At 42.7% G+C, this 26,242-nt stretch overlaps 1 protein-coding gene across 2 annotated transcripts in view; it reads right to left on the bottom strand.

The window, feature by feature from the left end:
- KCNH1 (potassium voltage-gated channel subfamily H member 1) overlaps positions 1-26,242 on the bottom strand; it is a 228,598-nt gene that overhangs the window by 145,707 nt on the left and 56,649 nt on the right. For both annotated transcript variants that reach the window (XM_053383261.1, XM_053383262.1), the window contains exon 7: positions 10,968-11,397. In XM_053383261.1, coding sequence (XP_053239236.1) covers positions 10,968-11,397 — 430 coding nt within the window. The remainder of the gene's footprint in view (positions 1-10,967; positions 11,398-26,242) is intronic.

The following is a 26,242-nucleotide window of genomic DNA, read 5'->3' as shown; positions in this document are numbered from 1 at the left end:
TTACTAAGGAACTTACGTTTCGTCACCCACTGACTTGCCCTGATTCTTCAGCATGGACAGGCTATGGATTCAAATACCTGAGTTCTCAAGCTCTGACCATGCGTTTAGAGGTTATATATTTAAATTAAGTAGTGAATAAATTATTCTGTTAAATAAAATAAACATGATCATAAAATTATATAACAAGGCAAGGTTTCGGGGCTGGGGGGTGTAAGTGTGTGCTAGGGATGGGCAAATCTGTCAATTTTAGTTTCTGTTAGTTTCTGGTTTTTCCAGTCTTATATTTGATTCTCCACATTTCCACATCAGTTTGCCACTTTTTAAAAGAAGTCTTAATGAAAATCCAAGAGCATGTTAGTGCAAATTTATCCTCAGATATATGTATGCAAAGCCACTTTTCCTGATATCATGCATGTTTGTATACTAATTTCACTAATATGCAAAACCTTTTGCACGTTTTACCTTACTATATGCATTTTTAAAAAAAACATTGCTTGGCTGGAGAGAACTGCACTGCAAAATTCAGAGAAGTGTGAATTTTGAAGCATGGCTGTGCTTTGGGTTCACGTACTGTTCTGGAAAATAAGGGTTAGATAGGTTCTCCTTTAAATACAAACTGGACCGCATCCCAAGCATATACATTTTCACTAAAGAATAGGGAGCAGTGAAGAAACATGAAGGAGAAAGGGAGCAAGAATCTATGACAATGAAACGATGTGGGGGTGAGTTGCTCCAGTTGATAGTTTGGAACAAAACCTGATTTCAACAGTAACAAAAATAGATCAGATTTTTTAATATTTTTTTTTAAAAAAACCTACCAGCAGCATTTTCTCTCATGCTTTTTCATTCCCTTTATTCCTTTCACTCAGTTTTGCAATAGGGAGCTTGGTCGTTTCTGTAGCTGGCAGATGATCAAATAGGCTCTGTACAATACCTCATGCAGAAAGAAAATTACATGGGCCTAGTATACTTCTCCATTAAACTTTACAAGCAAGAAAGGGCTGAACTGCTGAGCATATCAAATGAATAGAATTCACGGGACAGTAAAGATGTCATTTGCCATTTCCAGTTGCGAAAACCAGGTTTCTGGCTTCCCATATCAGCCCTCTAGTGGCTGATTCATACAATGCTAAAGGGGGAGGGAGAGCATGCATCGGAACCATGCATGCGCTAGTAATGTTGCTGGCTGGGCACCCTCTGTCATGATCAAAGGGAAACAGCTATCACTCACATCTATGTAATTGCTACTCAGCATATGGATTCTGGCATATTAGCAGAGACAATGCAGAGATGACAAGAGGCGATGTAACATAGTGGCTAGGAGATTTAAGGGCACTGTTTTTGGGGCAGGATTCAGCAAATTCAGGTTGCACAATGAAAGCTGATTTGGAGCTTCCACAAACAAATCATCGTGAATGCGCATTAACTAGATTGTGTCTCGCTCACAAGATCCATATCACAAGTGGGCAATATAAAAGGTCCTGTATATGATTTACAAATCCCTTTGCTTAAAAGGGTGGGCTCTCTGGGTATTTCTGTAATTTGACCTTTGTGGCAAGAAGCACCAAGTATCAGCCTAGGCTGGTTGGCCAACTAGACGCTTCCTTAGATAGAGATAGCTTGGTCACCACGACTCATGTGTTGATAACCTCATGACTGGACTACTGCATTGCACCCTTTATTGAGTTTCCCTTGGGATTGGTCCAGAAGCTGTAGATGGAGCAGAATGCTATGGCCTTCCTCTAGGGAAATTCTACTCAAAGTACTGTATCTTATCAAAAGGCAATTACCCCAAAATGGGCATTTTCCACCATTGCCCCTGTCCTATGAAATGCCCTTCCCTCTGCAGTATGCGATACAAACATTGGTTGCTCCAGAAATCTTTCAGATACTGTTATGTACTAAGCTTGGATCCTAGAACAATAGGCAAGTAGGATCCTAAAATGCAACAACTGATTGGCTTCCAGGAGAAGACCAATCAGGCTCCAAGAAGAAGTTAATCAGCCTATTAGGCTGGTAGGATTGTAGAATGCAACAACTGATTGGCCTGCAGGAAAAGACCAATCAGGCTCCAGGAGGGAAGCAGAATCAGCCAATCAGACGGGACTCGTTGTGTAAACAATGTATATAAAAGCCTGAGGTTTGGGGGGGAATTCAATCACTGTTTTACAAGCTGCAATAAAGAGCATGAAATCACTACAGGACTGAGTATATTTCAGATACATATCTTTTTGCTCAGGCTTTCCCTGACCCATAAGATTGGATCCTGATCTTATTTGTTTGAATTCTCTGTTTTTATTTGGTTTAATATGCCTTTGTGATGCAGTTTTGCTTTGATGGTAGAGCTTATTGTTTTTCTCTTGTACGCTGCTTGGATTTAAAAAAAAAAAATCAGGTCATTTATAAATGCACACATGAACACACACATACTCAGCCTGCCCCTGTCCAAACTCCAGCTGCCTGCCTTCTTCTAGCCAGTCCATGATCTCATTGTTGCCCTTGTAGAACTCAGCAGGGAAGAGAATGGGACTACACTAGAATTAGTTGCCTCTGCCTCTCATTGGCTGTTACACCACCTCTCATTGGCTCTGGATCAATCTACTGTTTGGGTTCTCTGCCTTCCACCCCACCAGTCCCAATGGACACCACTGTACACACACAAACACACTGTCACAACAAATGCTGTTAAGTTCCACTGCCATTTCACCATCTCACCTGCAACAGATTCAACAGCACAGATTGCTAAATATCCCTTCCCTCTGGTCTTCTCCCCTCCCTGTTCCCCCTTCCCAATATCTTTGACCCCCCCCCCTGAAAGCATGTCAGTGTTTCTCAACCTCTGCACCCTATTTAAAACAAGGCAAGCCAACACAATAATTGGTGTTGCTCTTGATTTCTCTCTCACGCATCCTCACAACCTTTGCTTTCAGCCTCCCTCCACGACACTGCGATGACTGCACTAATGCTAACATTTAATGAAGTCGATTAGGTGGGGAAATAGTCATTCTTGGTGTGTGTTTGCTTTGATTCACGGATTCCATTGCTTAACCGCTATTATTCCAGCCAATATGCATGCATTTCCATGATTCTGACCTTTCAGACCTCCATTTCTACTGTTTATAACCTTTTTCTCACTATCGGAACACATTATTCTGACTGATCTGAAATTTGAAGTTATTATCTATTTATTGCTTGCAAGCCTCGCTCTGGTCTTCCTGGCACGGATTTATTTATTTATTTATTACCCTCATGGAATTCATACCTCAATGAAGAAAATGGGGAACTAGCTGACAGATCCAGAACTGTGTTGAGTGCAATATAACTAAAATGACTCAAAAGGAGATCCTTCTCGAAACCAGCAGTTTGACTTCAAGCAGTGACATTCCCTATTGCACATGCAATGCGAAATACATGACAAACTCCTTGAAGAGAAAGCCAATTATTTAAAACATCAGTCCTGCTGTTCATTTGGTATCTTATACATTGGCATAAAGGTGGCAAATTTAGAAGACGCTTCTGATGAAAACAGCATGAGGGACTATGGAAACCGTAATCCTGAGAACTACCGCCAGTAGTTCTGACTGCCTATATTGTTGGGAAACTGTGTACTTGCAGCTACTCACACAGTCAATTAAGGTTTGGCAGACAGCCAGAAGGCAATCTGAAGGAGTAAGTCTGCCTGGTGATAACAGAGACATGGAGACCGCTCCCTGATTGGTCAAGCTCTCTCAAGGGAGTGATAATTAATGGCCTACTAACTGGAATGTGTTAGTTCAGGAGTTCAGAGGTTCAGAGTTCTGTGTGTCAGTGAGTGTAGGAGTTGTGAGTCGTATCAGAGAGAGCTAGCAAAAGATCCATGTTCTGTTCCTGTATATAGTCCACTGTATATAATAAACACCTAACTACAAGTTCCTGGTTCCTGCTTTGTCTATCCTGTCTGCAGCCAAGTCACCAATTGCTTCTGTGGATTCTGCATGTACTCTGCTAGGTCTGGCTAAGGTCCTGCAACTAGTCTGAAAGTTGCGAAATACCAATAGGTTTTGCCAATATATATCAGGTTCCCATGGGGGCTGGACCTTTAAGATCCACAGGCTTCAGACCAAAGGGGCGGAGCTTGAGAAGGAACAGGCTGGAAGAAGAGATTCATAACGGTTCAGTTAACAAGTTGCTCACTCAAACCTATTTGTGGTATTTCAGCCACTGGCCTGCCTTGACCTCATGAGTAGTGACTACCTGATTTAAACAGGTCAGAACACTGCAGTGGACTGTGGTAGTTCTCAGAACTACAGTTCCCATAGTCCCTCACACCTTGTTAGACACAATAATGGTGAGGAGAGACGGGTGGAGGGAGGGAAAATCCCACCTTTTGACCTCTCCTGTCCTTGCTGCTCATGAACCATCATTGCTGGTTTAAAAAAACAGGGCTTTTTTCAGCTGGAACTCACAGGAATTCAGTTCAGGCACCTCTTAGGTGGGAACCATTGCCATAATAAGAGAACAAGGGAGGCATTTATGGTGAGTTCCAGCACCACTTTTTCTAGAAAAATGGCACTGGATAGAAGGGAAGGGGAAAGTGTGTTTGGGGGGGTGGGAGTACCTGTCTAAGTCCTTGGCTTAGCTAAATAATTTTTCCCAAGGTTTCCTAGCTTTCCACAAGAATTCCCAGGAGAATTCTGAGTCAATCCGAGTACAGCCAAGGAAGACTCACCAATCTCTGGTCCATTATTATTATTATTATTATTATTATTATTATTATTATTATTATTAACACCCTTTGTAGATCTCAGGGCAGTTCACAACATAAAATTACAGTAAAATAAAATAAAAATAATCACTCAATTCATCCCGTTGTTTTTAGCTTCAACACTGGACTGAAACCATCACACTTTTGCAAGAGAAGGGAATAAGAAATGGATAAATGTGTCACTCAGCTATGCCTATATCACATTAGGACACGTGTCAGGGGACTTTGCAGGGGCTTGACTGCATGCAAGGGCACTCCTTAGAGCAGAGCTTTCCAAACTTTTCATGTTGGTAAGATACTTTTTAGACATGCATCATTTTGCAACACAGTGGCTCTGTGGGTTAAACCACCAAGCCTAGGACTTGCCGATCAGAAGGTTGGCGGTTCGAATCCCCACGACGGGGTGAGCTCCCGTTGCTTGGTCCCTGCTCCTGCCAACCTAGCAGTTCGAAAGCACGTCAAAGTGCAAGTAGATAAATAGGTACCGCTCTGGTGGGAAGGTAAACGGCGTTTCCGTGTGCTGCTCTGGTTCGCCAGAAGCGGCTTAGTCATGCTGGCCACATGACCCGGAAGCTGTACGCCGGCTCCCTCGGCCAATAAAGCGAGATGAGCACCGCAACCCCAGAGTTGGCCACGACGGGACCTAATGGTCAGGGGTCCCTTTACCTTTTTAACTCAGTTTTACTAGCAAACTGGAGGTTAAATAACCCCTTATAAGAGATATGGACACATATCACATGGCACACCTTCCCACTGCAAACAACACACTAATGTGTCACGACACACAGTTTGGACAGCTCTGCCTTAAGAGAAACCAGGGAGGTCCTCTCTTCAGGTCACAAGAGTTTCTATATCTCTGCTGTTATCAGAAGGAAACAACTACAACAGACATTCTTTAAATAATCTGGCCCAGATCCAAATGAAGTTAGTCATGACTAGTTCTCATTAAATATTGTGGATCTAAGCTGATTGTTCCACTGGTTTTAATGGCACACAGACATGGCTGACTTTATCAGGACTGAGTATTTTAACATTGGGGCTCACTGTTTAATGTCAGTGAGCACATATTTGTACATTGCTAGAAGTCTTGAGTCCTTCTGCAGATCTCCCTTTGCTGCTGCTCCTACTGAAGCCCTAAAGTGGTGCTGTAGTAACAGACAAACTATGTGAGGGAACCCTATAATATGTTTGAAATTATTGTAATAAACAACAACAACAGCAATAATAATAATAATAATTTATATCCCGCCCTCCCCCGCCGAAGCCGGGCTCAGAGCGGCTAACAGCAGTAAAAGTAACACAGTTTACATAAAATCACAATCAATTAATAGAAATACATTCTAAAATCAATTCATTCTAAAATCAATTCAGAATCAAATTAATGGCAGCCATTGGGCTAGAGTTCTATGAGGATTACCAAAGGAGGGGGTCAGACTGTGCCTTGGCCAAAGGCCTGGTGGAACAGCTCTATCTTGCAGGGCCTGCTGAAAGATTTCAAGTCCTGCAGGGCCCTAGTCTCTATAATCACCATAATCACCCTTAATAAATATTGACAACACAGTCCCATGCATTTGAATATATGGGTGAAATGCATTTTACTGTGTGTTTTAGACTATGATTCCAATGACACTTCAATTCAATAGGACATCTAGTAGTTACGATTAGGCTTACACTCTTGTGCTCCATGTGCCCCTTCCATGTCAATGTGCACAGGATTGCAGCCAAATTTACTGTTCTTATTTCAAGTAGAATGCATGCAGACTAGAGGGTATTTGAGGAAACTCACATTTAAAAGCAGGGAAAACAACTATTTTTCTGAGCTCAATTCTCTGGCTTCTCCTCAGATCATATAAATCTTTCGCCTTTTACCAATTTCACAAAAAATCAGCTCAATCAACATCAGCAAATACAGTTTGCTGATTATCTCCAGCCCTTTTGGTGAAGCAATATAAGGAATTAACATCAAAAAGGATTGTACAATTACCGCCTAACATCTTATGTCAGTTTCATCTCAGATCACATGCCATGCACTTTGCTGAAGTCTGTTAGGAAAATGGCAAATCAAAAGCCTTATTAGCACACACTAAACGGTAAAACTGAGTAGAAATGATGCCTATTGTATTCATTCTAAATTTAGCACTAAAGTTTTAAGAGAAGTGCAATTCAGTACAGCATAATCAACTTAAAGTATGGCCGGCTCCCCATCACAGAAATGTAGAGCTGGACAGAACCCTGAGGAACCCTGAGGATCATGTTGGATAAAAGTTAATGGAAACTCTGGAACAGATCTAGCCTGCTATGGCTAACAGTACTTCTGGTACAAAACATCTGGAGTGTACCATGTTGGCTACTCAGAGCTTCCATTCAAATGTTTGTTTGTTTGTTTGTTCTTCCCATTGCAGTTTCATCCCTCATACAAACCTGGTGTGTTGATGGGATCACATTCTAGGTGACAAAGTTCTTCTTTCCATTTATTTGACATGAGCAACTGCAGCACATCAGATGAGCCCGGGGCTGGCCCAAGACATTTTGGCACCTGAGGCAAACCACAAAACGGCATCCCCTTCCTTGCCAGGGAGGAAGAGGTGAATGGAGATCTATATCAGGAACAAGCGTGACTGGGGAAACCCAGCCAGATGAGTGGGGTATAAATAAATTATTATTATTATTATTATTATTATTATTATTATTATTATTATTAGATCTACATCGGGTTCTGCTGCCCTGCTGATCCTGCCACCTGAGGCGTTTGCCTCACCTTGCCTCATGAGTGGGCCGGTTCTGGATGAGGCCCATAGTCTCATTTACTTGAAATGTTTCATCATAAGGTGCATCCTCATCAGCACAGCATGACATCCAGAGAATCAGACCAAAGCAAATGGATTAATGTCTTCACTTGAGAGCAGATTAAAAATCTTTTCAGCATTACACTTACTTTACAAATGGACTTGTGCATTCACTGGACAAACAATCCTGGTGACCAGTGACAGAACAACAAGGGACCATTCCTATCAGGCACATAACCAGCAAATAAGCGTTCTGCCTGTGAGGGTGCCTGGCTTATCCCTGCTTAACCCACAATATTTGCCACATGAATTGCTTATGGGAACCCCCATGAGAGCACAAGCTTAGGTACACACACACACAAAATACCCTTCACTCTACAGAAAGTAACTGTCAACTTTCCTTTCAGCGAATATAATTTCCCTTCAGCAGTCAAGAAACTTCTTTCCTCTGTTCCACTCTCAAAGCATCTCAAGCATCAAGTTAATTCTCAGTGTAATCTCTTTCAAGAGGTCTCTGGTATTATCTGCTAATGCCCCCCCCCCCCTTCTCTTTCTTAGTGAGTCATAGGCTTGATGATCCAAATCAGTTTGCAGCAGAAAGCCATTTGCTGTATTTACTATAGGTAATTTGCCAAATGCTTTTATGCTGTTTTATCAACACGGTACATCCATTGTTTAGCCCTCTCAATAAAGAGGTCTCTTTTTTTTCAAGCCAGAAATGTCATAATGCTTTGAGTACATGCATCTCAACCAAACCATTTCTCTTAACATTTTATAGTCTTTGGTTCAGTCATGTACCTTTCATTTCAGTTCTACACTCAAGTATTCCTCAAACACAGGCAAGCAAAAAGAAAAAAAAATGAATTTTTATTCTTTGTCTGCCTTGATTCCACTGAGAACATCTTATGTGACATTACAGTTTTTTACTGTCTGTATTTCATTATATGGAGCCCTTCAAATCTCCTTCTTAAGTTAGAAGCAGTAACTCCTTCTCGAATAAATCTAACCATGCCAGCATTTTGCATCTTCTTGACTCCAGTGAAGTAATTGAAGTTATCCTGTTTCTCTTGACTACTCCCATTTAAAGTCTGGGTTTTATACAGTATAGGGTTGTCAGACACGGAACGTTGGAAACAGAGAATCAAAAGGGCACAATGATTACGTATTAAAACAAGCACATTTATTGATTGAGACACATGTGTTCCTGGTTGTTTTCTACGACACTGTTTGTTGAGCAAAGGTGTGTTCTCAAGGGAGCACTACAGAAACCCATTTTTAGTATGTGAGCCCTAACTGCTACCATCATTGTTTTGACATTCAAAGACTGAGGTGGAAATTTAGGGCGCAATTCAATGAATGAATCCCATCAACAGAAGCCATGCGTGAGGACTTCCGCTTGCACATCAGGGATTCCTCCCCTCTCCTGCCCCATCACTTTCTGTGCACACACAAAGTTGTCAGGAGAACCCCCCAGAACAGCATATGGGGAAGAGAGGAGGTATTGTTATTTTCGGCAAGCCAAAAAGCTTCCCCTGCCAGAGCGATCACCTTAGCGTAGTGGCTCTCAAACTTTTTTATCTGCACCACACTTTCAGAATAAAAATTTGCTCATGCCACACCACATTTATTCCACAAATTAAAAATAAACAAATGATACTACACTGTACTACACTGGAAGGTTTAAATGTTTCATTCATTGTCCTTGAATCTTCCAGCCATACTCTCCTGCCACACCAGTGTAGCACACTACCTTTGAAAACCACAGCCTTAGCGAGATGTTGCGTTCCTTCCATACTTTACAAAAATACAACTCATCTCCGTCCATAAAATGAGGAAACCAACCTGTCACTTTTCCATGTATTTCCATAGGGGAGAGGCACAATCAAACCAGGTAACTAGGAGCGCTAAGGTTTATATAGCGCCCACAGTAAGTAGTTTAATTAAAGTACTGTTGTTTCTAAGCAATCCTATACACTGAGTAAACCCCACTGAACTCAGTGAGATTATTCTGAGTAAAATGTGTATGGGATTGCACTGAAAACTGTGCAACCTGATATCACTAGATACAATAAAAACCCAACATTTTGATTGAATTGTGTCAGATTCAACTAATCCTCTGGGCCATCAGAAGCCAGCACCAGGGCTCTCGTGAGTGCAACAGGGCTTCTCCCCCTCCTCCTCCAGCATGCCCCTGCCTCACCCATAAAACAGAGAGGAGGGGAAAGGGGACTGTTTCCGCCTGGCAAGCAGAAACGCTTGCACTCCTAGAATGATCAGAAAAAACATGATTTTGAATTCCTCCCGTTGTGATTTCTCCTTATTCCGCACTAAACAATAGGTCGCTTTTCAAGCACTTTGATGCTCCACTGATTTCAATTAGATTTAAACATGTGTTCAACAGCTGAAATCTATGGTATGGTAAAGAGTTTACCTTTGGTTTGATTATGTGTCTACAATGATTTTACCAACGGAAATGTAAAAGGGGCAAAGTGTTCTCCTCTAAAATATGCATGTTAGGGCCAAGCCACATAACCTTTTTTTACTTGACAATGACTTAGATGAGTACTGATTTTGATTGCTGGTACATTCACCATGTAGTGAGGTATATATTTATTCCTTCATTACATTTACATCCCGCCTTTCCTCTGAGGAGCTTGAGGTGGCCGACAGACTTCTCCTTCTCCCCATTTTATCCTCACAACAACCCCGTGAGGTAGCTTAGGTTGAGAGTGAGTCAGCAGCTCAGGGTCACCCAGTGAGCTTCACAGTTGAGGGGGGATTTGAACCCTGGTCTCCCAGGTTCCGTAACCACTATACTAGACTTGACATTCTAGTATCTAGAAAATATCTGTCTAGAAAATTCCTAACATGCCCTCATTTTAGAGTGTAAAAATAGGGGGAGGGGATGGCAACAGGATGGAAAAAGCAGCGAAAACAGCTCCAAAAGCTTAAACTCTCTCTTTTTTTGTTCCCCCCAAAAGTCCAACAATTTTGGTGGTTTCCTTTTTTAAAAAAAGCTCAAACAATTTGGGGTGTTGGGAATTTTATTTTTTGAAATATGGCAACCCTACACTATACCACCCTGGCTGTTCCCTTCAAAATCACCCTAAAGAACCAATAAGGAGGGGGAAATGTTACTAATGACAAAAAGTTGGGAGCTGGATCTATGAAGGTGATGATAGAATCATAGCATTGGAAGGGACCCCAAGGATCATCTAGTCCAACCCCCGCCATGAAGGAATATGCATCCGTCCAATACAGGCATTAAACTTGCAACCTTGGCATTATCAGCACCACGCTCTAACCAATAGACTCAATCCATCACAAAGTCAATCTCTGCATCCTTAAGAAATCATTTGACTTGCTCATTATTTCAAGCATATTGAATATTGCAGTCTGAAACACTGTATAGTAGAAATTAATCCAGTAATACTTACAGCCGATCATCATCATAGCGACAGCAAAGATCTTCTCTCCATCCGTGGTTGGTGCAATGTTCCCAAATCCAACACTGGTGAGACTAGTCATTGTAAAGTATAACGATGAGATATAAACAGAATCCTTGCTTGGCCCTCCTTCCCATTTTCCACTTCCTGACCTGTTAAACTGATACGGTGATCCTATGGATTCGCCCAGCTGGTAGAGCCAACTTTCGTTCCGTATTGTGTTTTTATCCTCATTGATAACTTCATAGTCCCCGATACTGTACCAAATGCAGGCCAGCCAGTGGGCTGCAAGACCAAAGACGCACACCAGCAGAACCAAGACAGCTGCTCCATACTCAATATAGTGGTCCAGTTTCCGAGCCACGCGACCAAGCCGGAGCAGCCTGACTACTTTAAGGGAGCTGAATAGACTGCTGATGCCCTAGAAGAAGGAAGCAAAACACAACAAGCTTATTAGCATTCGGCATTAAATTATTTCATGTCTTTTGTCAGCCATAACCTTGAGCTTTAGACGTCCAAGGTGAAGCCCGGGCAGACCAAAGACATGGCATTCTATAAATACGGTGTGTTCAATAAACAGGCAGAAGGATGGAGACTGGGGGTTGTATCCCATGTAGAGCTAAGTTAAAGTCACCTAGTGGTATACTTGCTACACTGGGGGAATGTTGTTGCACAAGGAAAAACAGAAATACATTGTTGAAGACTGCCGTGCAACAGATTGCACAGCAAGAATCAGCTACTGTGCAAGGGAAAACACAAATGCATTTTCAAAGATTGCTGTGCAACATAAACCAGTTGTTGCACATACAAACTTTCACTAGTGCAACTTCCGTTTAGCACAAGGGCTCTTGGCGATTGTGAAAGAAGGAAGTTGGATATGGCTCCATGGGCCCAGTTGAAAGAAGGTTGTGTTGAAATCCATTAATCGGCCTTGATCTAAATAGGACTTATGAATTAATACTGTCTCTGGATTGCGGCACAGGTATTATGCAAATGGTAAAAAATGGCTCCATAATTTTAAAAACATACATGTCATCACCAGATTGCTGCAAATTCAAGACCCCGGATGACCTACCTGCTCATGGTTTTCCTGTATTAGGCTACCCTGGGTACCTCCTGGTTATGAGATTATCCCAAGAAACAGATGGGACATGGCATATAAACCTCCTCCCTCTGGCATTTTTTTTTCCTATTCACTCTTTAAATGTTTATACATTCCATTGGTTTGCTATTACAAAACATCCTGTTTCCAACCCTTTGAGGTACACATTTTTTTTATTTCACACTGAAATTGGCTAACGCCTATGCTCTGAAAGTATGGCATTTCTTGTAATCCCCATTAAAAACAAGAAATTAATTAAGAGCTGTGCAGACGTTGCAATTTCACTGCTCCTCTGATACTTCTCCACCTTGCTCCAAAATGTGATGCACCTCTGGGAAACAAACAACACCCTAACTCTAATTAAAACATTAAAGCAAGATTAACAAAAACATCGCACTAATTATACAACTAGGATCAGCAATACCAACAGACACTTGAGCAAAATCCCTTTCAGACTTTTCCATTAAGCCCCTTCTTATTCACACAAGGTGGGGTCTGACAAGCAACAACAGAAAAGGTGAGTGTTCGGGGGTTTGTTGTTGTTTTTTTAAAAAAAGGTATCTTTCTGGAGCTATTTATATTTTAAAATCTGTGTACCACAATAAGATCCCCACTCATGGTGACATACAGCATATACAACACAATCCAATGCCTTAAGAAATACAGTGGTACCTCAGGTTACATATGCTTCAGGTTACATATGCTTCAGGTTACAGACTCCACTAACTCAGAAATAGTGCTTCAGGATAAGAACAGAAATCGGGCTCCAGCGGCGCGGCAGCAGCAGGAGGCCCCATTAGCTTAAAGTGGTGCTTCAGGTTAAGAGGTGCTTCAGGTTAAGAACAGTTTCAGGTTAAGAACGGACCTCCGGAACGAATTAAGTAGGTACTTAACCTGAGGTACCACTGTACATACACCAAAGCATCAGAAATATTTTGGCCACTCATGATTTGAGTGGGACCACGTTTGTCATACCACAGTGCTAGTCCTGCCTTCTGATATTGGTGCACTGAGCACATTTTTCTGCAAAGGACCACCTATGCAAGTATAGCTGCTTGAGTACATGGGCTCTATGCAACCAGACCATCCAGTTGTATTCGTGTCTCTAGCAAGCAGAGCCTGGTCCATTAGCAAGGAGGAAGGCTCACCAGAGAATACTGGGTTGCTGCTGTTTTAGCAATATCCCCATGTAACTCAGCTTTCAGGCAATGCAGAAGCTCTCCTATTTCAGAGAACCTTCCATCCAGCAGCATGAAAAGAGAGCAACATTTCAGATGTACACATATAGGAGCACACCAGGATTCAAGTGATTGAAACTGAAGAGTTGGGGGGGAAAACATGCACTGTTGAGAATGAGCTTTCAGCAATTTACAGGTGGCATTTGCATAGCTGATAACCGTCATTTTGCAAGCGTTTTGTATTTGCAAAGAAGGTACTAGAGACAGTTGTAGAGGCTGAGAAATGGAAGCACTCGAGCTGGATCTTTCTTCAAAGCATTGCCTAGTGCAGTGAAGAATTTTAATTCCCAGGCACACTTTCTGAACACCAGAGGCACCATTACTTTTAAGGCTAAAACAGAAAAGCTTGAGAGGAAATGGTGGTTAAAGTGGTCTCCTGTGGGTGATGGGCAATCTTTTTGCCCATGAACATGCTGAGACGTGGGCTGTTTTGTGGGCAGTTTTGGAAGAATGGCAGATCAAGATGGTGGAATACATAGAGTTGACAAAGTTGACAGGGAAGATCCGGAATCAGCGCGACGAACTGTTTCAAAAGGACTGGAGCAAATTTATCTTTTATATGAAAGAACATTGTAAACATCTGAAAACGTTTGTAGGTTTGAGTTGAAATGTTTTGTAATGTGAATATAAGAGACTGATTTACATATAATGAGGTGAAATATAAAAAGAAGATAGAAGGGAGAAAAGTGCTTATAGAAATGCTAAGAATTTAGTAAAGATGTTCGGAAGTCAGAAAGAGGGAGGGAAGGAGGTTGATGCTCAGTTAGAGCAATGTTTTAGGTTATAGAATTATGTAACAGAATGTGATTATGTTAAATATGGAAAACTTAATAAAAATTATTATAAAAAGAGAGAGAGAGAGATGTGGGCAGTTTTACAATTCTTAACATACTTCGATCTTGCCCATGTAACTACTTTCCCGGCATCTTTTCTATTGCATGGGATAGATTGTGCACTGTGATTCGTACCTAATGTTTCTCTGTATTTTGAAAGGTCAGCCAGCAGCTCCAGTCTTGGCTGTTGCTGATGAAATGTTTTGGCATGACTCTTACCTCCCAGGGGCTGGGAACCTGTGACCTTCTGGATAATCATAGAGTTATGGAGTTGGAAGGGACACCAAGGGCCATCTAGTCCAACCCCCTGTAACGCAGGAATCATGGCTAAAGAATCCCTGACAGGTGGCCATCCAACCTCTCTTTAAAAACCTCCAATGAAGGAGAATCCATCGCCTTCCAAGGGAGTCTATTCTACTGGTAAACAGCTCTCACTGTCAGAAAGTTCTTCCTGATGTTTAGTTGGAATGTCATGTCTTGTATTTTGAATCTAAATAATAATAATAATAATAATAATAATAACAATAATAATAATAATGTGTTTTGGCCCTACCCTCTGGAGCAGCAGAAAACAAGCTTGTTCCCTCCTCCATGTGGCAGCCCTTGAGATATTTGAAGATGGCTATCATATCTCCTCTCAGTCGCCTCTTTCCCAGGCTAAACATACCTAACTATCTCAACTGTTCCTTATAAGGCTTGGTTTCCAGACCCTTGATCATCTTGGTCACTCCCCTCTGCACATGTTATTGTGCCAAATTTGGTGGTGTCATCTTCAGAGATGTTCCAAATTGCACAGTTTGGGACATTTTGGTCCACCATCTTGATTCAAAATGGCATCCAATGGTTTCTAAACTTACTACCTTTCTAGTAGAAAAGGGATTTAAACAAACAAAACAACAACAACACAACCTTGGATCAAGTCTGAATACTGCATAGGTGTAGCTGGAGGGTTAAGAAACAGTCTTAATAGGTATTCTGATTACTGGCAAGGTTTGAGTAATAGTTTGTTATAAGAGAACAAAAAATAACAGAGCACATCTCAAAGCAAGAAACATATGCCTTGTAGGAGACATGTTTCTCCCTTCAAATTGCTTATATTTAAAGTGTCCTGTGTTAATGAATATTTTTGGAAATAAATTATTGCTTAATTCTGGTCATCAGGCATTTATGGAAAAGTTTGTTCAGTCATGCTTAAATATCATTTGCGCCAACATTTTTGTTTAGGCTTGCTTAATGCAGTGGAAAATCTCATTTCTTTTGCCCATTAATATACGTTTTTCATATTAACATATGTTTCTGGGAAAACAGAAATACTGCTGTTTCGTTTTTAATTCATGAATTTGTAATAATTACATTTCTTCCATTGTTGTTTTTCTTTCATGAAAAACACATATGCAGCTTTTGCTGAATGCTTAAACAAACCATTAAACCTCTGGGGTCTTGGTTAATTGAGCACAAAGTGTGGGGGGGAGACAACAAGTCAGTAAAGCAAAGTAATTTGTAGATATTTAGAAAAATGGCCTACAACCGTGCAGTCCTTTGTGCTTTACTAGTGTTAACTATGAAGCAAATAAAAATGTGCATTAAACATGAAGCAACTTTCCAAACTGCAGAGATAATGCTCAGCTTTTATTTTAGCTTCCCATTTTAAATTCTTGGCTCTACTCCTGAAATCACCTACTTCCCATTATGCGAGTCCCATTGGTGAAATAACCGCATTCTGGATGTCGGCCAAGCATGTGCCTACAGAAAGAAGCGTGTGCCTTAATGCTACAAGAAAATAAAGAGTGAATATCCTTACAAACACATAGGAATCAGAATTACTCCAGGCATCATCCAAATAACCCAGTTCTATCTGCACTGAGTGGCAGGGGCTCTCTGGGGTCTTGGGGAGAAGTCTCTCCTGTCACTTGCTAGGTGATCCTTTTAGCTCCTGGAGACACCAAGATTGAATCTGGGATCTCATGCATTCTAAGAATGTACTCCATCCACCAATATTGGGCTAAAGCTTCCCCTAACAGTAGCCCAGGGCAGTAGAAAGGGGATATTTGCCAGCTGAGAGGTGATTCTCTGCAAAGCCATCTACTGCCATGGCTCTCACTGCCAGACCAAGAACTCCCAGCTTGGTTTCAAGGAGCAGCCGATACAGAAGAAGTATAGATACATGGCTAAGTGCAAGCTAAGGTATTGATCCAACAAGCAGCACACACCCTGTGCTTTCCTTCTGAAGTCGCAGGGGTCCCAGGACTGGGCAAGCCAATGCATATCCTCCAACATTTCTCCGATGAAAACAGGGACAACCTACGGGACATTCCAGGATCAAATCAGAAACCGGGATGGCTTCTCTAAATCAGGGAAATCCCTAGAAAATAGGGACACTTGGAGGGTCTGCAAATGGGCCTTCCTTTGAATGGGCTGAGTCTGCAAGGTTTGCTCATGCTGATGTCTTCATGTCCTTGCAGGTGGAGGTATCTGACTCCTCTGCCAACCTGCTTGACCATCATTTCCCCCCAGATTTTGTTCTCCATTCCCTAGACCAGTAGTTTTCAACCAGTGTGCTGTGGCACCCTGGGGTGCCTTGAGGGCAACACTGGCCTCTGCCCTTCTTTCCTTCCCTCCCTCCTCTGATGCTCTCTTGCCTCTCAAAGTCTTCCAGGAGAATGGTGCCTCTGGGGCTGGCCAGGGGGTGCTGGTTGCCAGGAGCTGAGCAGCCTCAGAGCAAGCAAGCAAGCAGGCAAGGGAGTCTAGCCAGCCAGTCCACCATCCCTTGCTGTCGGGAATAGACAGACAAGTGGGAGACCGGGCAGGTGCTGCACTGGCCTTTCTTGTGCTTCCCATGTGCAAGGTGTGCCTGGGAGCTGAGTGCCTGGTGCTGAAGGGGAGCCTTTCCACCCGGCAGGCCCAGCAGCGCCCACTGCTGCCTCCCAAGGTAAGGTACTGACCTAATGTTCACCTTTGGCCAGTCTCCATTGGGCCACTAAGGCTGGGTGCACCCTCTTTCCAGGCCCCTGTGTGAGGAGACACCTCTTTTGGGGGCAGGCGGGGCAGCTCAGAGACCGGGGGGGGGTGGCTGCAGCTGCCTAGAGGATTCCCAAGGACAGAGAAGAAGAGAGGAGGCTAAGGAAACACTCCACAAAGAAGGGTGTTCAAAAAATGGTGAGAGGCTGCCAGCTCTGCAGGCAAGGGGTGGCATAACTGGGCTCCTGCGACCCACAGGGGTGCTGCAGAAAGAATGTCCTTGGCCAAGGGAGGCATGGACTACTGACCTCCCTGCTCTCAGACACTTCTTGGTGTCCCAATTTCACCTTCCCCACGTTCCTCAGGGTCACCTGATTCCAACTCCCTGAGCTCCTCCAATTCCTCCTCAGAATTCAACCTTTCCTTCCATGATGGTTCCATGGGGCTCATGACGTCTACAAAGCCATATGGAACCATTGTCATGCAGTGACCTGCTACCGATGGTCAAAGCCAACTATAAATACTGATGACCCTTTGGCAGCCAAATTAAATGCCAATGGAGTTATAGCAGTGATTATGAATGGACAACTGTCAAAAAATAAAATAGCCCAGGTTTACCTTTGTGCTGCTCACTTTTTGCTATTTGTTTGGAATGAAGGAATAGGTTCTCTTATTAAAGTGACAGATGGCATGAAATGAAGAGGGATCACAACACTTTAGGTTTCTGATAGAGCAGAGACTGGGGCTAAAACAATATGAAATTCACTAAAGGCAAATGTAAGACACACCGTCATGCAGAAAAAAAAGAAGGAGGCAAAGATTCAAAAATGGATGAGCGCAAGTGCTACTTTTGAAAAGCAGTGCATTCCTACTGGAAATTATAGCAGAAAATCCACTATACAGTCCTACCTTGGAAGTTGAAGGAATCCATTCCGGAAGTCCGTTTGAATTCCAAAACGTTCAAAAATCAAAGTGCAGCTTCTGATTGGCTACAGGAAGCTCCTGCAGCCAATCAGAAGTCGCAAAAGCCCCGTTGAACGTTCGGCTTCCAAAAATAGTTCACAAACTGGAACAGTCACTTCCGGGTTTGCGACGTTCAGGAGCCAAAACGTTTGGGAACTAAGCTGTTCGACTTCCAGGGTACGACTGTATTTCTAAAATCCCATGCAGAGTTAGTTCCATTGAGCAATGTAGGACTTAGTCTGAGTAAACATGAATTGGATTGTGCTGTAAGAGTACATTTACGGTGTGCTGCTTCTGTGTAAGACTAAGGCATTGTTAGCAAAACTGGTATATGAAAAGCCGGGAAAGTAATTATCTTTTTTCTCTTTAATTTTCAGCTATTGTTCTGTTCTAACAATATAAGAAGAGACCTGCTGGATTAGGTCAATGGCCCATCTGGTCCAGCACCCTGTTCTCACAGTGCCTGTGAAAAACCCACAAACAGGACCTGAGCGCAACAGCACTCTCCCTAATTTGGATTCCCAGCAACCAGTATTCTGACAGTGGAGTTAAATTACGGACCCTCCAAGTGTCTCTGTTTTCCAGGGACGTGCCTGATTTAGAGAAGCAGTCCCGGTTTCTGATTTGATCCTGGAATGTCCCACTTTTCCTTAGGATGTCCCTAGTTTCATTGAAGAAATGTTGGAGGGTATGGAGTTATCCAACCCCCAAGCTGTCTGAAGGCAATCCTGCACAGCGAAGTTTTTAAAATGTTTTATTATGTTTTTATATATGTCGGAAGCTGCTCAGAGTGGCTGGGGCAACCCAGTAAGATGTGTGGGGTATAAATAGTAAAATTATCATTATGGAATGGGACAGCCTTGTTTTCTTCGGAGAAATGTTGGAGGGTATGAAATTGTAACCATCATGGCTGGTAGGAATCATATCCAATTTCCCCATCTCGCCACACACAAACAGACTAGGAATGGAGGAGCTGGAAGGGAGAGAAGGACCAGCCGCTCAACACACTAAACTAATGAAATTTAAAGGCCTTTCCTCACTCCTCATTCCATTCACTACTTTTCTCCTCTGACTCTGAAAAATTGGTGAGATACCTCATCATCACCACCAGTTCACCTTCTGCAAATCTGGGGAGCCATTTCCCAATAGCCCTAGTCTGAATAAATAAAAACACTTGGGATTTGAACTTCTACTTATGCTGACCTAAGCAAGACGCTAAAAGCTTTGGACGGCACACTGGGTGGTGAGTGGAGGTGCTAGAAGTGTGAAAAAGGTTGTTGTTGGGGGTTTTTAAAACTCTGAGTGACTCATGAGAAGGCAAGAGTTCATCCTGTATCTTTCCAGTGTCGAAGAAGACTATTTGTATGCTCACTGTAGCAAATGAAATACAGACAAGATTACCAGCAAAACAATCGCTGAGGGCACAAAATACCAAATAGCCTGTAGGGTGAATAACACGGAGCCCATATGGTGGGCCAAAAAACTCCTAGGGTGACCTTGGGAAATCACAAGCTCTCAGCCAGACAGGTTGGTCATGAAGATCACTTGGGATAACCTTTAAACATCTTGCCCTAAGCTCCTCAGAGGAATGTGTGATACAAATGTGCTAAACAAATTGATTCGGGTTACACCTGCAAGCACTGAAGAAGACTTCAATCCTACAGTGTCAATTTTCTAACTAGATTTTTCATAGATAAGGCACTCTTACCTTACTGTACACTCTACAGTACATGCCAGCCCACTAACTTGACCAAGCATCAAACCCAATTCATCAAGGGCTATGGAAAAAGTATTAATCCAGCACTGTTACTTCCAATCCCATGCTTCAGGGACAGGGAAGCTTCAGGCCTGCAGTTGTCGCTGGACTACCACTCCCATCATACCTGATCAGTGGTTATGCTGGTTGGGGCTTTTCTGTGGTGGCTCCCCAATTGTGGAATGCTCTCTCCAGAGAGGCTCATCTGGCACCATCACTTCATGTCTTTAGGCTCCAGGTAAAAACATTCCTCTTTACCCAGGCCTATGGCTATTAAATAATCCATGGCTTGAAAAAGTGTGAGGGACAGGAAAGAAGCATTTTTGTTAGGGATTCTAGGACAAGACCTGCCAAGAAAAATCAAGAACTTATTTATGTATGCTACAACAGCGGCAAGAGTTTTGATAGCACAAGGATGGAAGAATGAGGAAATCCCAACGAAGGAACAGTGGCAAGAAAAATTGATGACTTATGCAGAACTGGCTAAATTGACATACAAATTGCGAGACAAGGACAACTGTGACTTTAAGGAAGAATGGGAGCTTTTTACAAACTATCTAAAAAGACAACAAAATGAACTGGACTTTCAACAAAATTATTGGTTGATAACATGATAGATAGATAATGTAAGGATATGTACAAGTTTATAACATGCAGAGAATAATTATGTACTGAGAAATCAGAGAGAGGAGCTGAGGGAAGTCTCTGGGGGGGGGATAATGAATATGGTATGTTTTGAAATTTTTGTTTTGCTGAAATTGTTAATAAAAAATATTTAAAAATAAATAAATAAATAAATAAATTGTTTGGGATGATAGCCAACTAAGTCATATTAGGAGTTAAGTGACCTCCAAGTATGACTAACATTGCAGTACAATGCTAACTATGTCTACTCAAAAGTAAGTCCCATTGAATTACCTGAGTACAGTCTTAGTCTTTAATGTGCCACAAGACCAGCTGCTGGTTAACCTACAACTGCATTCCCTATGCACAGTGCTTTTCCCCCAGGGGGTACCCAAGGGTATGCAGTACCAGCACCTCTTTTTTGTTGTTAAAAAGTGTGGCCCTTACTGTAACAACTTCATGGTGAGTAGCGGCACCTATTTTTCTGTGGGGGGGGGGGAGCACTGCCTTTGCACACTCTAGGCATACCATCATTGCAATACAATATGGTAACTGAGGGAAGCAGTTTGATTGTGTGTGGTTTTTTAAAAAAAGAAAAACTGCAAGCCCTCCGATTTTTATAAACCACAACAAAAAGCATTATCTAATCCCCTCAGTGCATGACAGAATATGAGCAATTTTAGGAAAGTATGGAAAGAGAAGACTATTTATATCTTTCCTGAGCCAAATTAAAACTGGCAAGGCTATGACAGATTCACATAAGTTCACATTCTCAAGCAGTTCCCCCACCCCCTCCATAAACAGAATGTAGAAATATGTTCTTCCCATTCCAGTGCTATGCACCAGGGACTGCCCATGTTTTACTCTCATTCTTATTTGCTGTCTGTTGAGCACATATAATGGGGGGAAATACTTCACACTTCTTGTCTCATTCGTCTTCTCTCATCTCTCACCACAGCTCCAGGAAAATTCCCAAGGCTGCGCAATTGGTCAATTAAATGGCTGAGCTAATCTCCTGGGTCCAACTGCTATAGGTTGCTCAGTGGACCAACTAGCTTTCATTTGGGTCTTTGCCACTGCTGTTTTGACCATTTATAATTATTAAACTATTCATTACCATTGTTGCATGCAATTTATTATTTGCTGACGTTTTACTGGCTTGATTATCTTTAAAAAAATATTTCATGTTATGTGAAATGGAGGTTTGTGTTTTATGTTAATTGGTTTAAAGTATTTGTTTCTTAACCATTTTCATTCTGGTTCATTCGGATTGAATTCTTGTGGGATGCAGTTTTTGCTGCATGCTTTTTTCATTTCTATGGGTTGCAAACTGCCTTACAGAAGGATTAAATTAAATTTAAAATGACATTCACAACATCAACCCAATTAAAACCTTGTTTGATTTTAAGAGCATAAAAAGATAGTTCTTAATAATTTCAGCTTTCTCTTGAATTGTGTATGGTTTTATGCTCTTTTTAAAAAGCGGGAATTAGGATAAAGAGAATAAATGAATTACCAAACCCTTACCGGCTACAAACTGGGACTACCCATGTTCTAATGTTCTAACTCCTTGATGCTCAGGAGTCACATATTTCTCTCCTTTCTTTCCCTGATGTCTCTCCCCATTTCACAGCTTTATGCTTGTGTCCATTGCTCTTCAGGTAACCATTGGACCTTACTGCCTTGGTCAAATTACCGGATTTTTCGCCCTATAGGATGCACCGGCCCATAGGATGCACCTAGTTTTTTGGGGGGGGGGAATAAAGGGGGGGAATTATTATTTTTTCCCAGGCGCGGGGCTTCCCCCGACCCCAGCCCCCAAGCTTCCCCCGACCCCAGCCCCCAGAACAGGCGGCTATCCGTAAGCCTAGGGAGCCCAGCGGGAAGTCCCACCAGTCTCCCCAGGCTTGCGGATATCTGTCCCCCGAGCTTGTGGGGCTGGCAGCCTCCAAACCAGGTTGGGGAACAGCGGGATGACAGCGCTGCGCCTCCCCGCTGTCCCCGAGCTTGTGGGCTGCAGGAGGGCGCCCCGTGCTTCGGGCTGCTGCCCGCAAGCCTTGCGAGCCCGCGGGAACTCCCATCGGGCTTGCAAGGCTTGCGGATACTTTCCTGAAGCCTGGAGAGTGAGAGGGGTCGGTGCGCACCGACCCCTCTCGCTCTCCAGGCTTCAGCGAAAGCCTGCATTCACCCCATAGGACGCACACACATTTCCCCTTCATTTTTGGAGGGGGAAAAGTGCGTCCTGTAGGGCGAAAAATACGGTAGTCCAACTGCCTTTGGGCTGTTCAACATGTCCCAAGACACTCACTGCCTCGACACAGTGGGTCACAAAGAACAATATTCCTTTCTATGCTGTTTAAAGGGTTGCTCTGACAGCCCCTTTCCAAAGCAATGCCAACATAACAAGCTCAATTTGCTCTTCTTTGACAAATGATATCACCATATATTATCCCTGGGGTGTAATTGAGACCTTAATTTCTTTCGGCTTAATATAGACTGAGAGGCTTATGTAGGCTGCTCTGCTTTGTCAAGTTTTTTTTTTTTAAAAAAAAGTTTAACGTTGTCAGTTGATGCAGAAATAACACCTTTTCAATAGCAACTCGGAGATAAATCGTCTTTTCTTCCTGCTGCAATAGGGGATTGGGTTGTGGGAAGATTTAAAGTTGTGCTGCATGTACTTTGCTTTAAGAAGTCTGAAGTTGTTACTTCAGAAGTTGGATCTTTTCCATGATGGCACCACCAAATTGGTGGAACGTCCTTTCAAAGAAGGCTCAGCAATCCCTGTACATTAGGGCTGAGCGATATCCAGTTTTCATCATCGCAATATATCACCAGATAAACATTGTGATATAATATATCATAATGCCTGAAATAAGGATGGAGCTATATAGAGGCTTCACAGTTTTTCCCGCATTGTGATTTTTTGCATAGCACACACACAAACACATCATGATTTGTGATATATTGCCAGGTCAAAAATTATGAAACTGATGTCACAATATGGACTTCAAACCGGATTTGGATGATATGTTGATATGTCGCCCAGCCCTATGGTTCAATGCTTTATTTATTAATTTTTTACAAGGTTACTGATAACTTTTGCGTTCTGCTGGCTGCTTAGGAATGGTTGATTCAGGCAACAAGAAAAGAGAGTCTGGCTTACAAAAAGGATGGTCTGGTTGCCCAAAGCAAAAGCTGTGTGCTCCAGCATCTTCCAAATGTAATGCAACTTGCAATACGGTATTTTCAGACATCACAAAATAATCAAACAAATATTTCCGTTTCATAAACTTTGGAGTTGTTTTCTGCACTGGGCTTGGACTATGATAAAGTAGCCCTCACCCGAAGAAATAATAATAATGAGGCACACTTATATAAAGCAAGTTTCCACTTGTATTGGAATGGGAGATAATTCTATTAACAAGGCCTTCGGGCCAAACCAATGTATTGCCCAGTCTGTGAACATAGTAGTTTTGCAATACTTCACTTGCGATCCATTCCATCTCCTTTTCTGCTTTCTGTTCAAATTTCGAGCTCCACCACTTCTCCTTTCTCAGACTACATGACATTTCTTTCTACTGAGGTGAAGGTTGTGCTTTGTTTTCTGTGCTTCTCCTCCATTACTTTAGATTGGAAGCTGAACATCTTCCTTGCCTGACATCAAGCTTTTCTCTAATTTATTTGGTTAAGCAAACGTTGCTTTGCATTACCAAGTAAATGCTCCATTCAGAAGGTGCTGAATATTTGGAGGATCAACAGACCCTGACTGGTGTCAGAGGGAGAAATCGAAACCCTCCAACATCACAAAAGTTCTCTGTGAGGAAAGAGAACAGCCAGAGCAATGAATCAAAGAAGTAGTGATGCACAATCACAGAAGGATAGTCCTATAAAGCTAGTGATAAACTCAAGAATCCTACTGGCTCCAGAGGACTGTAAACCTGACAGTACACAAAAAAGAAGAAGCCCATTGCTGTATCAACATAGATGAATATGTGGATCAGGTCTGAAACATTAAGTTTGAGGTGTTGTGAAAAATCAGTCTCTAATGGGTCACGTAGTCATGTAAAGGTTTCACTCGTTTACTTGCTAGAGCATGCCCCGCACCCAAAAGTCAGTCAGTTGCCACGATGCATGTGACTCAGCCAAAGGGGCTGGAAGCAGATGCCTGTCCTGGATTTTGTTTCTGGGCAGGGGAAAACAAGCAGGCAGCAGTAGCAGATTTGTCCCAGAACTGAACTCAACACACTTAAGCGGACACGGAGCAATGGATCCAAACTACAAGAAAGAAGATTCCACCTAAACATTAGGAAGAACTTCCTGACAGTAAGAGCTGTTCGACAGTGGAATTTGCTGCCAAGGAGTGTGGTGGAGTCTCCTTCTTTGGAGGTCTTTAAGCAGAGGCTTGACAACCATATGTCAGGAGTGCTCTGATGGTGTTTCCTGCTTGGCAGGGGGTTGGACTCGATGGCCCTTGTGGTCTCTTCCAACTCTATGATTCTATGATTCTATGATTCTACTGAGGACATATTCATGCCATATATTTAAAGCACTAAGACACCACTTTAACGAGTCATGGCTTTCCACCAAGAACTCTGGGAGCTGTCGTTAGTTAAGAGTGCTGACAGCTGCTAGGAGACCCCTATTCCCATCCCAGAGCTACAACTCCTAGAAGGGTTTAACAATCAATCCTTCTTCTGAGGGAACTCTGGGGCATTAAGAATAAGGGGGAAGCCCACAAGCAAGTGAAATGTATATGCTTGGGAATTTAGGGTGCTGCCTTATATTGAGTCTGGCCATTTATCCATCTAGCTCAGTGTGGTCTACAGAGACTGGCAATGGCTCTCCAGGATTCCACCAGCATTCTTTTATAAATATATGAATACGGTACCTATTTGTGTGATGCTGGCACAAAACCCCCTGAGCAAACACTATGCAATAGAATGAGATATCATTATCCCCCCCCATCTCTCTTCACCCCCTCTCCCCTCTCTTCTTCCCCCTACCGTATCATGTCTATGACAGCAGTGTCTCATACCGAATGCAAATGAACTGTGAAAAAGACTCTATGAATTGAAAGTGGTATGCTATACAGGCAGCCCCTGTTTGCGCACGTTCAATACGTGCATGACTGTGTAGATGCGCATCGCGCTGAACTCAGAAGTGACCCAGATGTCATTGAAACGTCACTAAAAGGGCAGAATGGGGGTGTTAGCAGGCTTTTCCCATGGGTTTCACTTCTACACAATTTCACCTGCGAATGCATGCCTCGGAACATAAACAGGGGGCTGCCTGTATGTACTTTTTTGCTTCACAAGGAAACCTTTAATAAAAACTAAATTTTAAAAATACAGTCATACCTCAGGTTACAGACACTTCAAGTTGTGTTTTTTCGGGTTAGGTAAATAGACCCCAACCATTAGGTCCAGTCGTGGCCAACTCTGGGGTTGCGGTGCTCATCTCGCTTTATTGGCCGAGGGAGCCAGTGTACAGCTTCTGGGTCATGTGGCCAGCATGACTATGCTGCTTCTGGCAAACCAGAGCAGCACACAGAAACGCTGTTTACCTTCCCGCCGGAGCGGTACCTATTTATCTACTTGCACTTTGTGCTTTCGAACTGCTAGGTTGGCAGGATCAGGGACCGAGCAATGGGAGCTCACCCCATCACGGGGATTTGAACCGCTGACCTTCTGATTAGCAAGTCCTAAGCTCTGTGGTTTAACCCACAGCGCCACCCGCATCAAACCCGGAAGTACTGGAATGGGTTACTTCCAGGTTTCGGCAATCAGGCATGA

This window comes from Podarcis raffonei, chromosome 3, assembly GCF_027172205.1.
Source record: "Podarcis raffonei isolate rPodRaf1 chromosome 3, rPodRaf1.pri, whole genome shotgun sequence".
Lineage (NCBI taxonomy): Eukaryota > Metazoa > Chordata > Lepidosauria > Squamata > Lacertidae > Podarcis > Podarcis raffonei.
Note: the sequence above shows the minus strand (reverse complement) of the source record. Positions and strands in the feature narration are given on the sequence as shown.